The following is a 12,144-nucleotide window of genomic DNA, read 5'->3' as shown; positions in this document are numbered from 1 at the left end:
GAGAAGTTTAGTGATCTGTCCAAGGTCACACAGCGGGCAAGTGGAAAAGCCAGACTCCCAGGTCTCTCCTCTCTCCACTTGGTCACACTGTTCCTCTAGCCTACTGTGTCACCGTGGAAAACTCATTGAACTTCTCTGTGCCTCAGTTTCCTCTTCTGTAAAGTGAGAATTAAGAGCTGTCCTCCCTCTCACTTAGACGGTAAGCCCAATATGGAACAGAGGCTTTGTTTATTTTTTTATGGTATTTGTTAAGTACTTACTATGTGCCAAGCAATGCACTAAGTGCTGGGGTAGATACATACTAGTCAGGTTAGAAAAAGTCCATATCCACAGTCTTAACCCCCATTTTACAGATGAGGTAACTGAGGCACAGAGAAGTGAAGTGACTTACCCAAGATCACACAGCAAACAAGTGGCAGAGTCAAGATTAGAACACAGGTCCTTCTTACTCCCAGGCCTGTGCTCTATCCGATTAACTTGTATCTATCCTGGTGCTTAGCACAATGCCCGCCCCATAGTAAGCGCTTAACAAAGACAAATCATTATTATCATCCTAGGCCACACTTGGCCTTGGGAGCCCTTTTTCCAAGTTAGGAAGAGTTTTTTAATAGTAAGGCCTGTGAGCTATGCACTGCTATAGGTTTTCGGTGCTGCAAAACAGTATTTTGAAAATCAACACAACCACCATAACTTTAGATTCATTCATTCAGAAGGGATATAGAAAGAGCACTCTTCACTGATAGATATTCCCCTTAGAGAGTCAGATGGACCTCAATATGACCCAGGTAAAAATGGAAATACTGTTCACTGAGTCTAATAACTGCCGCCATCTACACCCATGGGAGCCTATGCTAGTAGCGGAGCAGTTCTTACTAAACACATGGTGAGAAACTACAAAACGATAAAAAGGAAAACACAGATCAACAAAACAGTTTCCACTGTTGTGACTATATAAGACCAATCCTTGAGAACTGTAAGTGTATTGGGCATACAGCCCCGGAGATAAGGAAAAAGGAGGCTCATCTGGGCAATTAGATGACACAAATAGAATTTTGCAAAAATATCTTCTGTTCTGGCTAGGGACAGACATCCATCAGACTGGAAACTAACAGGAGCTAAGGCCCCTGTGTTAATTGAATTCCCTTTCTTTAAGCAGTAGCCAGGTGCATGAAGACAATTTGCTGGAACAACAAATATTTGGTCCAAAGATCATTTGTGTCCATCCTCCCTCTCTCTTTTATGTTTTCAGTATTTGTTAAGTACCTACTATGTGCCAGGCACTGATTTCTGCAACCCAGCCACACACTTATGGCTGCCTTATTCCCTCGTTCATTCATTCAATCGTATTTATCGAGTGCTTTCTATGTGCCAAGCACTGTACTTGGGAGAGTGCAATATAACAATAAACAGACATATTCCCTCCTCCTAGCCCACCCCAGCTGCCCAGTTGTTGGTCAATTTCTGGGTTCCAACCTTTTAGAACATTCTCTTGAACATTTTCAGAAAATGAACAGAGTAAAGCATTCATTCTAGCAAAGTGCCTTGCTTCTGCAAGTGCAAATTCTGCCTTAGAGCACACACTTCCACCCCCCAACTCCCAGGACCTGCCTTTTGTAGCCATTCAAGACCAAGAAGAAAAGCGTATTTAAAGTTTAGACTGAAATTCCCCAAACTACCATCCACCCAGAGGCTAAAGAAATGAGATGGTGAAATAATTTGAAAGGGGAAAATGGTCTCATCTGCATTTTGACAGGCACTGCCAATTCCCTCCATTTATTGACTAAGTGGATGATTTTACACTCTGCTGCTTCTGTTTCACAGATAATTGTATGCCAATTATCCTTCCAATCGTGTAGAGAGCTGGAGTTAGAGGTGAAAACACACACCAGATGTCATAAATAGAATATAGCTAAATCTCAATAGTGGAAACCCAGGAATTTCAGACGTTGTTTATTGCAGTTGTACATCTCACCTTCATCTTACTAGGGATGAATCACTCTCACCAGCACCCTTAAAGGTGTTGCATTCATTCATTTATTCAATCGTATTTATTGAGCGCTTACTGTGTGCAGAGCACTGTACCCTTGTTCTTTACCTGGTGTGGCAGACAGCAGGTTTAGGGGATGGTCCTGATTTTTAGCAGAAATAACAATAGGGTGCCTTTTCCCACTTGTATGCTTCCTCCTCTTCTTTCAGCAATCATGTAACAAGCAGGAGAAGTAAGGGATTAGAGCCAATCATTATTTTATTGTCGAGCATATTGTTATGAGTCCTTTTTGGGACATTGTGCCCAACTTGTTTAGCTTGTATTTACCCCAGGGTTTAGTAAAGTGCCCCCCTCTCCACTGCCCAGGCCCGCTTCCTTTGCTCTACTCCAACCTGCCCCACAGCACTTGTGTACATATGTACATATTTATAATTTTAATTCTATTTATTTTTATTAATGATGTGTATATACCTATAATTCGGTTTATTTATAATGATGCTGCTGATGCCTGTTTACTTGTTTTGACATCTGCCTCCCCCTTTCTAGACTGTGAGCCTGGTGTGGGCAGGGATTGTCTCTATTTGCTGCTAAATTGTACTTCCCAAGAGCTTAGTACAGTGCTCTGCACACAGTAATTGCTCAATAAATATGATGAAATGAATGAATGCCTGACACATAGCGTTTAACAAATGCCATTAAAAAAAAGAGCATCTATAGGTCCCTCAGCATTCTGGCTCTGACCCATTGTAGGTGCCCCTCCCCTGTGAGGAACTCCTCCTCCCTCCAATCCACCAAATCAAGTCCCTTTCCACTTTCAAAGAGCAGCAGCATGGCCTAGTGAAGAGACCACAGGTTTGGGAGTTCAGAGGAACTGGGTTCTAATCCTGGCTCCTACAGTTGCCAGCTGTGGGACTTTAGACAAGTCACTCAACTTCCCAGTGTCTTGTTTCCCAACTGTAAAATACCTATTCTCCCTCCTTTTTAGGACTAAGTACTTATTTTCCCTCCTCCTTAGACTGTGAGTCCCGTGAGAAACATAGACTGTGTCCTGATTATCTTATATCTACCCCTGTTCTTGGCACATAGTAAACACTTAAAGAATACCACAGTTATTCTTTTCAAGTTCCCCTAAAAAAGCACCTTTTCCAGGAGATATTCTCAAATTTATAAAAACTTTACTGATCAGGTTAACCCATCAGTACTCATCACTTAAGTACTTAGTGCTCTGCCCATAGTAAGGGTTCAGTAAATACCATTGATTGATTGATTAGTGATTTATGCATTCTGGTAATTTATTCAGTTTTTTGCATCCATTTTTGGCTCCCAGTTATATCTATTTTCCCTTATTCCCATCCTAAGTAAAAGTCTGGGTCTGCCTGTCTCTCCCAGTCTTGGTCAGCCTCAGTACCCACAAGTTTACAAACTATTCTTTCCAGTCCTGCATTAAAGGAAGATATGTTTCCTGTTTCATCAGAAGATTTAGAGACTTGGACTCCAAGAAGGAAAAGCATAAAACCCAGAGAGACTCACACAAAAGTGTACGAACAGAAAGAGACCTTTCCCCCATCACTCACACAGGCACACACACACACACACACACACACACTCATACACACTCACAAACAGGAAAACATGGAGCAATGCCAAGTACTTAGTACAGTGCTCAAGTGCTTAGTACAGTGCTCTGCATAAAGTAAGCACTCAATAAATACGACTGAATGAATGTATACAGAGAAAAGCAGGAAAAGGGAGAAAGATGACTCCTACAGGCTCAGACTCAGAGGCACATATATATATATATATATATATATATATATATATATATATATATATTGCAGCTTTCTGTCAAAGAACACTCAGATGACCCAGTCAGTCAATCACTCAATGGTATTTGAGCACATACTATGAGCAGAGCACTGTACTAAGTGTTTAGGAGCATACAATACAACAGAATAGCTGAAATGTTCCCTGCCCAAACAATCTAGGGGACGAGCTGACAGTTCTGAGACTTTAGGTCAGAAAACCTAAGCTAAGGAATTGATTTTCCTCCTAGCGCAACACTGCCAGCCCTCTTTCTTTCCCGACAATAATGTCTGTGCTGTGGCATGGGATACAATGGGCAAGTGGACAGGCTTGCAGGCATGGATAGTGTCTATTGATTCTATTTGCATTGTGCTCTTCCAGATGCTTAGTATAGTGATTTTTTAACAGTAAGTGCTCAATAAATACCACTGATTGCTTGATAAGGCAGTACCGAAACTAGCCTTATCTCTTGATTTCCACAGCTGTGTTCTTGTCTTACAGGAGACCAACAGCAGCACTGTGGATAAATTTACACATCCATATGCATTCATTTCAAGTGTGTATTCTTCTTAATTTTGTGTCAAAACATTATTTTTTTAAAAAAAGAAACATGAAAAACCTGGTATCTTGAGAATTTAACCATCTTATTTCCATTTAGTCAATGGCTCATATTATACAGTAATACTTAACATACAACCTGGGTTACATGAGGTTTTATTTACACTTTAATAACACAGGTAATTTCTTTTGCACTGGACCATTAGTTCAATTTTAAACTGTGCAAGATAAGAATGGAATTCAATTTTCCAATTTGGTCTTCAGAAGCACAAATTTAGTTCAACGCACACCCGGTTCTTGCATAACGAGGTTTTCTCACTCCACGTTTCAGACAGGACACTTTTAGGGAATTATGAGATATTCTCCTGACAACATCCTCCACTAGACCATGAGTTCCCTGAGGGCATGGATCACAACTATTAACTCGACTGTACAGAGCTATACCCACAGTAAGCGCTCAATAAATACCATTGATTGATGGATGTTTTAGCTTGCATCTCTCTGGAAAGAACTAATTTACAATCTGGGAAGAAATAATTTATGTGTCAGTGTCGGGGATCATACACAGTGAAGGTTCCTCCACAAGGGGTCTGTCAGGAATTTCAACCCCAAGTTTAGAAGTGTGGAGTGTATTTACCTGCTTTGACAGAGGAGCTGATTACAATGCTGATTAGACAAAACACTCTCAAATGATTTTGTTTCCTAATATATAAAACCCTTTCCTCTCACTAGCCTCACCCTAAGCAAACTCCCACCTCATCATTTAGGAATAAGAACATGGCTGTTAAAGTGAATTTTCTACAAAAAATGATGTTCAGTGGAGTCAACGGGGGTTTTGATTCACATTTCAAGAAATAGGAAGCCCTGCAGTACAAAAGGTCTATTTTAAATACCACTAAACTGAAAAGAGGTTGATTAAAACAAATATTTCAGTTATTAAAATAAAGAGTATTTGGGTATAAAGGCTTGTAAAAACTGAACAGGTCCTCGAATAAATAATTCCATTTTGGGATTTGTTGTCATAAATTGGAGAGAAAGCAAAGGAAGGATAAGGCGAAATATCTTTGGGATCCTCATAAGTGTCTTTCTTTGAAGAGTCGATTCCAGGAATAACGGTCTGTACATCATCAATGCTGTTGGAGAGGACATCGCCTTCCACAAGTGCCTGGGATGTTGCCCCAGGCACAAGTGGTCCCTTGGTGCCAGGTGGGTCTACTGAGACACAAGTCTTGACGGTGGAGAAAGAATTGTCTTCCAGGTGGAAGGAAGAGTTAGAGAAGTCCTCTTCACTCAGATTCGAATTTAGATCGGCTTCGATGCAGATGTCATCAGCAATGCACACGTAGATGAAAGATGTTGTGGTCACATTCACCACTGTCTTACACGAGGATCCCGCAAAACAGCGACAGGTGAATTTTTTTGAAAATTGTTTCAGGTCCGCATAGGTCGGCTTCCCATTCACCAAATAACGGCCATCCTCAGTGGTATGAATAACGAAGTTCGCCGGGTTCAGATGAAGGTAGTCACTAGAGTTCCAGGCCTTCCGCACACATGCCCCTCTCTCCTCACAAAGCACTTGGCTGCACATTTTGGCCGCCAGGGTGACATTGATGATGTAGGGATTCAGCGTCATCCTCATGTAATTGTCCAGAATCCTGCAGGTTTTCTGTGGAAATTAAACAATAAAACAACTCAGCAGAGGTCAAAGTAGAACGGGAGACAGGATAATAATTACCTTCCAGATCTTCAGAGGAACTAAGCTGTGTTCACCTTCTAAGAGGAGAACGAAGCATGGAAAGTTCTTAAAGAAGTCAGTTCTCATTTGACCTGGTTCAGACGAGAGAACTGGGCCTATGGAAGTGGTCAAATTTTGTCCTCAAATGTGCAGGCTCAAATTTCACTGAAACACTATTAAAGTTCCACAGATTTGGACTTGTTTAAGAAACACTGCCAATGAGCAACTTTGCTGTTTTTGGACCAAACATCAGCACTGATTGAGCACCTACTGCATGTGCAGTACTGCATGTGCAGTACTGTACAAAGTGCTTGAGAGAGTACAATATTCCAATACTTCTATATGACTAGGAAAGATATCCCCATGTGGGACAGGGGCGGTATTCAGTCTATTTAACTTGTATCTACCCCCATGTTTAGAATAATAATTGATTAATTAAAGGTATTTGTTCAGCACTTACTGTGTGCCATGCACTGTACTAAGCACTGGAGAAGATACAAGGTAATCAGTCCCACATAGTGCTCACAATCTAAGTACGAGGGAGTATAGCTATTGAATCCCCATTTTACAGATGAGGAAACTGGGATCCAGAGAAGTGAAGTGATTTGCACAGCAGACAAGAGGCAGAGATGGATTTGGAACTCGGATCCTCTGACCCAGTCCCATGCTCTTTCCACTAAGCCATGCCGCTGCTGGTGGTATACCACAAATGCCAAATAACTGTAGTATTTGCTTAAAGCTTACAATGCGCCAAGCACTATACTAAGCATTGGGATATAATCAGGTCCCACATGGGGCTCACAGTCTAAGAGGGAGGGAGAACAGTTAATGCTTAACAAATGCCATAAAAGAAAGAAGATATGCTATCTGCTTTAAATGAACTTACACCCTAGTGTGGAATGACCTGTACCAATGTGAATTATATATACATACATATTGTGTGAATACATATATAAATTACAACCCTGAAAGAACATCTCCCTTGCACTTGGATTTGTGCCCTTTAATCATGCCATCCTCGACCCCACAGCACTTATATACTTATACATAATTTATTTTAGTGTCTGTCTCCTGCTCTAGATTATAAGGTCCTTATGAACAGGGAACATGTCTTCCAACTCAGTTATATTATACTCTCTCAAGTTCTTAGTTTAGTGCTCTGCACATAGTACATGATCAATAAATACTATTGACTGATTGCCACTCTTAGGTGTATTTTTAGGAGAAAAACTATGGATGTATGTGCTAATTCTGTTGTACTGTGCTTAGTACAATGCTCTGCACATACTAAGAGCTCAATAAATGTTATTGATTGATTGACTGATTCCTGGCCATTCCCCAAAATGGTGCTGTGCACTGTAAGAGGAGTATCATGAGGAGGGGGAGACAGAGGCCCCCAGCTCCCCTCAAATGGAGCATGAGAGGAGCACCTCTCTCCTGCTGTACAATGCTGGGAAGCAGAGGAGGAGCACTACTCTCCTGCTGTACAATCCCAGGGAGCACCCCCCATTAAATTGGACCCAACATGTAAATGAGTTGTCATTGGCTGTTCATCTCCAACTCAAGACCAAACAGGAAAAATGGGTTGGTTGCAGTATGAGGGATTTAGGTTAGCCATAAGGAAGAAATATCTGGCAAGGTTGGTCTTAAAACGAGACCGCATAATCAAAGGAGATGGTAGGATTGGTTATTTTCTAAAGGTTGTCCTGGTCCCAGTCAATTTCCCTAGGATATTCCCATTCTCTAAGTGGGTCCAGCAACCTATGAAAGGTGGTGTCAGAGCTGGGGAAGGGGAAAAATCAGGATAGCTGGAAAGATTTGGAAGAGAATGGGAAGTAACAGACAGTGTAAATAATTGAGATGAAACTGCAAGGCAGAACTGAACCTTCTTGATGTACGCCGGATGAAAGGGGCAAGGATAAATAATATTTAGAGTCAGTTCTTCCATAACTCATGTGTTCGCTCAGTGTTTTGGCTAGACGGTAACAGTGGCTTTAGGGAGGGTTTTTCTCACAAGTTGCTTCCATCTGGATACAGCACAATGTGGTGTCAGGAAAAATGGTTGTATATCTGCACCTATTAGGGTCACTACATTGAGAGTTTGCCTTATTGGGGCAAGAATTCAACCCTTGGGTTACAAAAGATCTGACTAAACTGGCATTTGGCAGGAAAAAAAAATAGGCGAATTTAATTTGGGAGAATTATGATTGCTTCATGGCACTGATTAAGTGCTTACTCTTTGCCTATCACTGTGCTAAATGCTCAGGTAGGTACAAGGCAATCCAATTGGACACAGACCCTGCCCTACTTGGGACTCATAGAAATGTCACAATTAGCCCCTTAAGGTTACTGCCTTATTAATGTAGAATGTTTAGGAGAACAGTGAAACTTCTATCTTCTTCACCTCATACCCTATGTAACCTGTACAGTGATTAGTGAACTTTTGTAAAATGGCTGTGAGCAGGGAATGTGTTTACGAACTCTATTGTACTGTACTCTCCCAAGCACATAGAATAGAGCTCTGTGCTCAGTAAGCCCTCAGTAAGAATATGGCCTAGTGGATGGACCATAGGCATAGGAGTCTGAAGGACCTGGCTTCTAATCACAGCTCTGCCACTTGTCTACTGTGTGATTTTGGGTAAATCACTTAACTTCTCTGCCTCACTTGCTTCATCTGTAAAATGGTGAATAAGACTGTGAGTCCAGAGACTGTGTCCAACCTGATTAGCTTGTATCTACCTCTGCACTTAGCACAATACCTGGCACATAATAAATTCTTTAACAAATACCATCAAAAAATACCAGTGATCGATTCTGAATGGTTCTGCCTTTTCAGCTTCCTAATTATTCTTCTTCAATCTTTCCAATCCAACTTACCACACTCCGAGTTAAGTTGAGGCTTCCCCACATTACTGTTCCGGAGACACCGAGGGCAGCACACTCTCCAATCGTATTTACGAGGTCAATCTGGCCATGTATGAGAGAATTAATCCAGAAATTAAGAGATTCATCACATAAAGGTGGCAGGGACATTTAAAGGTGTGCAGAATTAATAAGTTCTGTGAAAAGCAGCGTGGTCTAGTTGATAGAACACGGGAGTCAGAAGGACCTAGGTTCTAATTCTGGCTCCACCACTTGACTGCCATCTGACTTGGGCAAGCGATTTTACTTTTCTGTGCCTCAGTTACTTCATCTGTAAAATGTGCATTATGACTGTGAGCCCCATGAAGGACAGGGTCTGTGACCAACCCGATTTGCTTAAACCCACCCCAGCTCTTAGTACAGTGCTCAGAACATAGTGAGTGCTTAACAAATATCACTATTATCAATAATAATAATAATAATAACAATCACTGGGGCTCTTAGCTCCAACAGAATCCAGCCAGAATCCTACTGGCCAGTAGAGGGCGCCAGTTGCACATGAGTACAGATGTTTCATCCTCTTTGAAGTAAGAAAAAACTTCCCTTCAAAAACTTCTAGTTGGTGAGTAGTTGCTTTACACTAACAGTTCACAATTCCCAGCAAGAATGTGTAGCAAATTGTTACAGGAGAAGAGTAAAGGATATTAATTCCATTTACTCTGTTATCCAGAGTAGAAAGCACTGCCCAGTGAAACATTTATGGGCCAATCAACTTTTTGGCCTAGTTTTCAGAGGCCCCCAAAACAGTTCCATTTAAAGAACTGGTTTTAACTGTTGAGCGTAGCTTCTTCAGCTTCTATATTAGCTAACCTTTGGCTTTGAAGAAGAGGCTGCGAAATGTCCCCTTCTCTAGACTGTAAACTCACTGAAGGTATGGAATGAATCTGCCAACTCTGTTGAATTGTTCTCTCCCAAGTGCTTAGTATAGTACTCTGTTGTATTGTTGTCTCCCAAGCGCTTAGTATAGTACTCTGCACCCAGTAAGCGCTCAGAAAATACCACTGATTGAGATCCTTGTGGACAGGGAAACTGTCTACCAACTCTATTGTATTGCACTCTCCCAGGAGCTTACTGCAGAACACACAGTAAATGCTAGTAAATACCTTTGATTGATTATTTTTTAATGGTATTTGCTAAGCACTTATTATGTGCCAGGCACTGTACCAAGCTAATCAGGTTGGACACAGTGCATGTTCCACATGGGGTTCACAGTCTTAATCCCCATTTTCCAGATGAAGTGATGAAGCACAGACAAGTTAAGTGATTTGCCCAAGGTCACACAGCAGACAAGCGGCGGATCTGGGATTAGAACCCAGGTTGGTCAGACCCCATGCTCTATCCACTAGGCCAAAGTACTTGGATATTCGATCCATATGGCTCTCCAAAAGCTAAGGGGCATCAAAATACCCACAGGCCACACTTAGTCTAGTCCCAAGCCTCACCTGAGAGAGATAGTTGGAAGGAGCATTTGTGAAAACTGGACGTGTGTAGACAAAAATCGGAAGGGGATTCAAGGGGTCGGCTACTTTAGAAACCCGGATGGCTTCTTGAACTCGGTTCCGGACGAAGAGCGGAGCATAGCCGGAGTTCCGTAAGCCGGTATCCAGGTAGATGGATGGGAAGAGGGCCGTGCTCTCCTTCCACAGCCATTGCAGCTCATCGTTTCTGGCTTTTTCGATATCAAAGCAGCTGCCATTATAATTTGGGCTCTTGTAGTTGTGGTTGTAGCAGTCTGGGAAGAGGTAAAACCCCCACAGACGGTTGGGCCGAAGCGTCTTCCCCAGCTTCAGAGACTGTTGCATGAAATTCCGCGCTGCCTTTTCGAAATCGACTTTGGCGATGTTCCAGGCTTCAGAGAAATTTAATGTCACATCTTTCTGCTGTACCAGTTCAATCGACCGGTTCCTGTAAATGTCTTTCGGCTTCCAGTTCCGGATCCACAGAGGCCTCCAGTTCTCCCAGTCGATGACGGCTAGACCGGATTTTTCTGCTGAGGGCATGTAGTTGACAATGTCCTCCTTGGCTTTAGTCAAATGGAGGTCCAGGGGGCAAAGCTGAGGAAGCCCTGTATTCACACTTTTCCCCGTGACTTCATCTATATAAGGGTAGTAGCCCAGCCTATCAGTGTAGAATAAAGTGATATTCTGCCCCTTGATTTCCTGGCGAGTGCTGCCCACCAAGGAGAAGAGACTCATATCCAGTTCTACGTCATGTTTCTGGGCACAGAGCTCTGTTGGGGCATTCCAAGCTGAGAGAAAAGGCAAATTTGGGATCATGGGGGGTGCTTGAATATCCAAGGCCATGCACCAAGGAAGCAATTGAAGGACAACTGCTACCCAGGATGCTTGGCAGCAGACAGCCCAACTCCCAGAGGAGAGATGGGGAAGTCTTGACATTCCGATTTTGGAGGGAAAGCTATACTAGTCTGGTGGGAAGTGCACACGTCTGGAAGTTAAGAGACCTGGGTTCTAGGATAGGCTGTCACTGGCTTGCCTGGATGACCTCAGAACTCTCTAGAACTCAGTTACCTCATCAGAAAAATGGGGATAACAAAACCTGCCTCTTTCCCTACCTCAGAGAGATATTGTGAGGCTAAAACTAAATAACAGTTATGAAATTGTTTGGAAAAAAAACCCAGTTCTTTTCAAATTCAAGGTCTATCAAGGTACTCGGAGTTCTGACTGCTTTGGGTGAGTGGAGATGTTTTCAAATTTCTCCCAAAAGAGTTGTAAGCTGCCACTCTGTGGGAGAAGCAGATGAGATGTGTGGTTTTTTTTTACCAGAATCTTCTCTTTGGTTTCTTGCTCCACGGACAGGGACTTCTTGCCAAATGTTACACCTAAATTAAGAAGAGAAACAAGAAACTCATTTCAAGCTACTTTTCAAACCAACATTATAGCAAATGTTCTTAGTGTTCATTATTTTTATTTGAAATGTGGAGAGCAATTCATAAACTCATTTTTGGATCAATTTTCAGAAATTCGTCCTAGGGACTTTCAGATAATGAACATATTTTTAAAGTGTAAAGAAATAATTTTACATATGTTAGACATGGAAGTTTTCCTGAGACATGGAAGTTTTCCTAGATGATAGACTTCATTGATGCCTACCACCTTTCTCTTGGTTGTTTTGGTTCTCT

The 12,144-nt window shown here is 42.0% G+C and overlaps 1 protein-coding gene across 1 annotated transcript; it reads right to left on the bottom strand.

The window, feature by feature from the left end:
• Positions 1–4,430: 4,430 nt before the first annotated feature.
• Positions 4,431–11,401, bottom strand: SPAM1 (sperm adhesion molecule 1). Its single transcript, XM_001507887.5, has 3 exons — positions 10,448–11,401; positions 8,961–9,050; positions 4,431–6,014 (listed from the first exon to the last, which is right to left on the bottom strand). The coding sequence occupies exons 1-3, from the start codon at positions 11,399–11,401 to the stop codon at positions 5,244–5,246; spliced, it is 1,815 nt and encodes a 604-aa protein (XP_001507937.2). The 3' UTR covers positions 4,431–5,243.
• Positions 11,402–12,144: the final 743 nt, after the last annotated feature.

This window comes from Ornithorhynchus anatinus, chromosome 10 (assembly GCF_004115215.2).
Source record: "Ornithorhynchus anatinus isolate Pmale09 chromosome 10, mOrnAna1.pri.v4, whole genome shotgun sequence".
Taxonomy (NCBI): Eukaryota; Metazoa; Chordata; class Mammalia; order Monotremata; family Ornithorhynchidae; genus Ornithorhynchus; species Ornithorhynchus anatinus.
Note: the sequence above shows the minus strand (reverse complement) of the source record. Positions and strands in the feature narration are given on the sequence as shown.

Coding starts and splice junctions, on each gene's coding strand:
- SPAM1 (XM_001507887.5), bottom strand. CDS start 11,401: ATGTCAAGACTTCCCCATCTCTCCTCTGGGAGTTGGGCTGTCTGCTGC. Junction 9,051..10,447: donor CTTCCAACTATCTCTCTCAG/GTGAGGCTTGGG, acceptor ATACATGGCCAG/ATTGACCTCGTAAATACGAT. Junction 6,015..8,960: donor TCAACTTAACTCGGAGTGTG/GTAAGTTGGATT, acceptor TAATTTCCACAG/AAAACCTGCAGGATTCTGGA.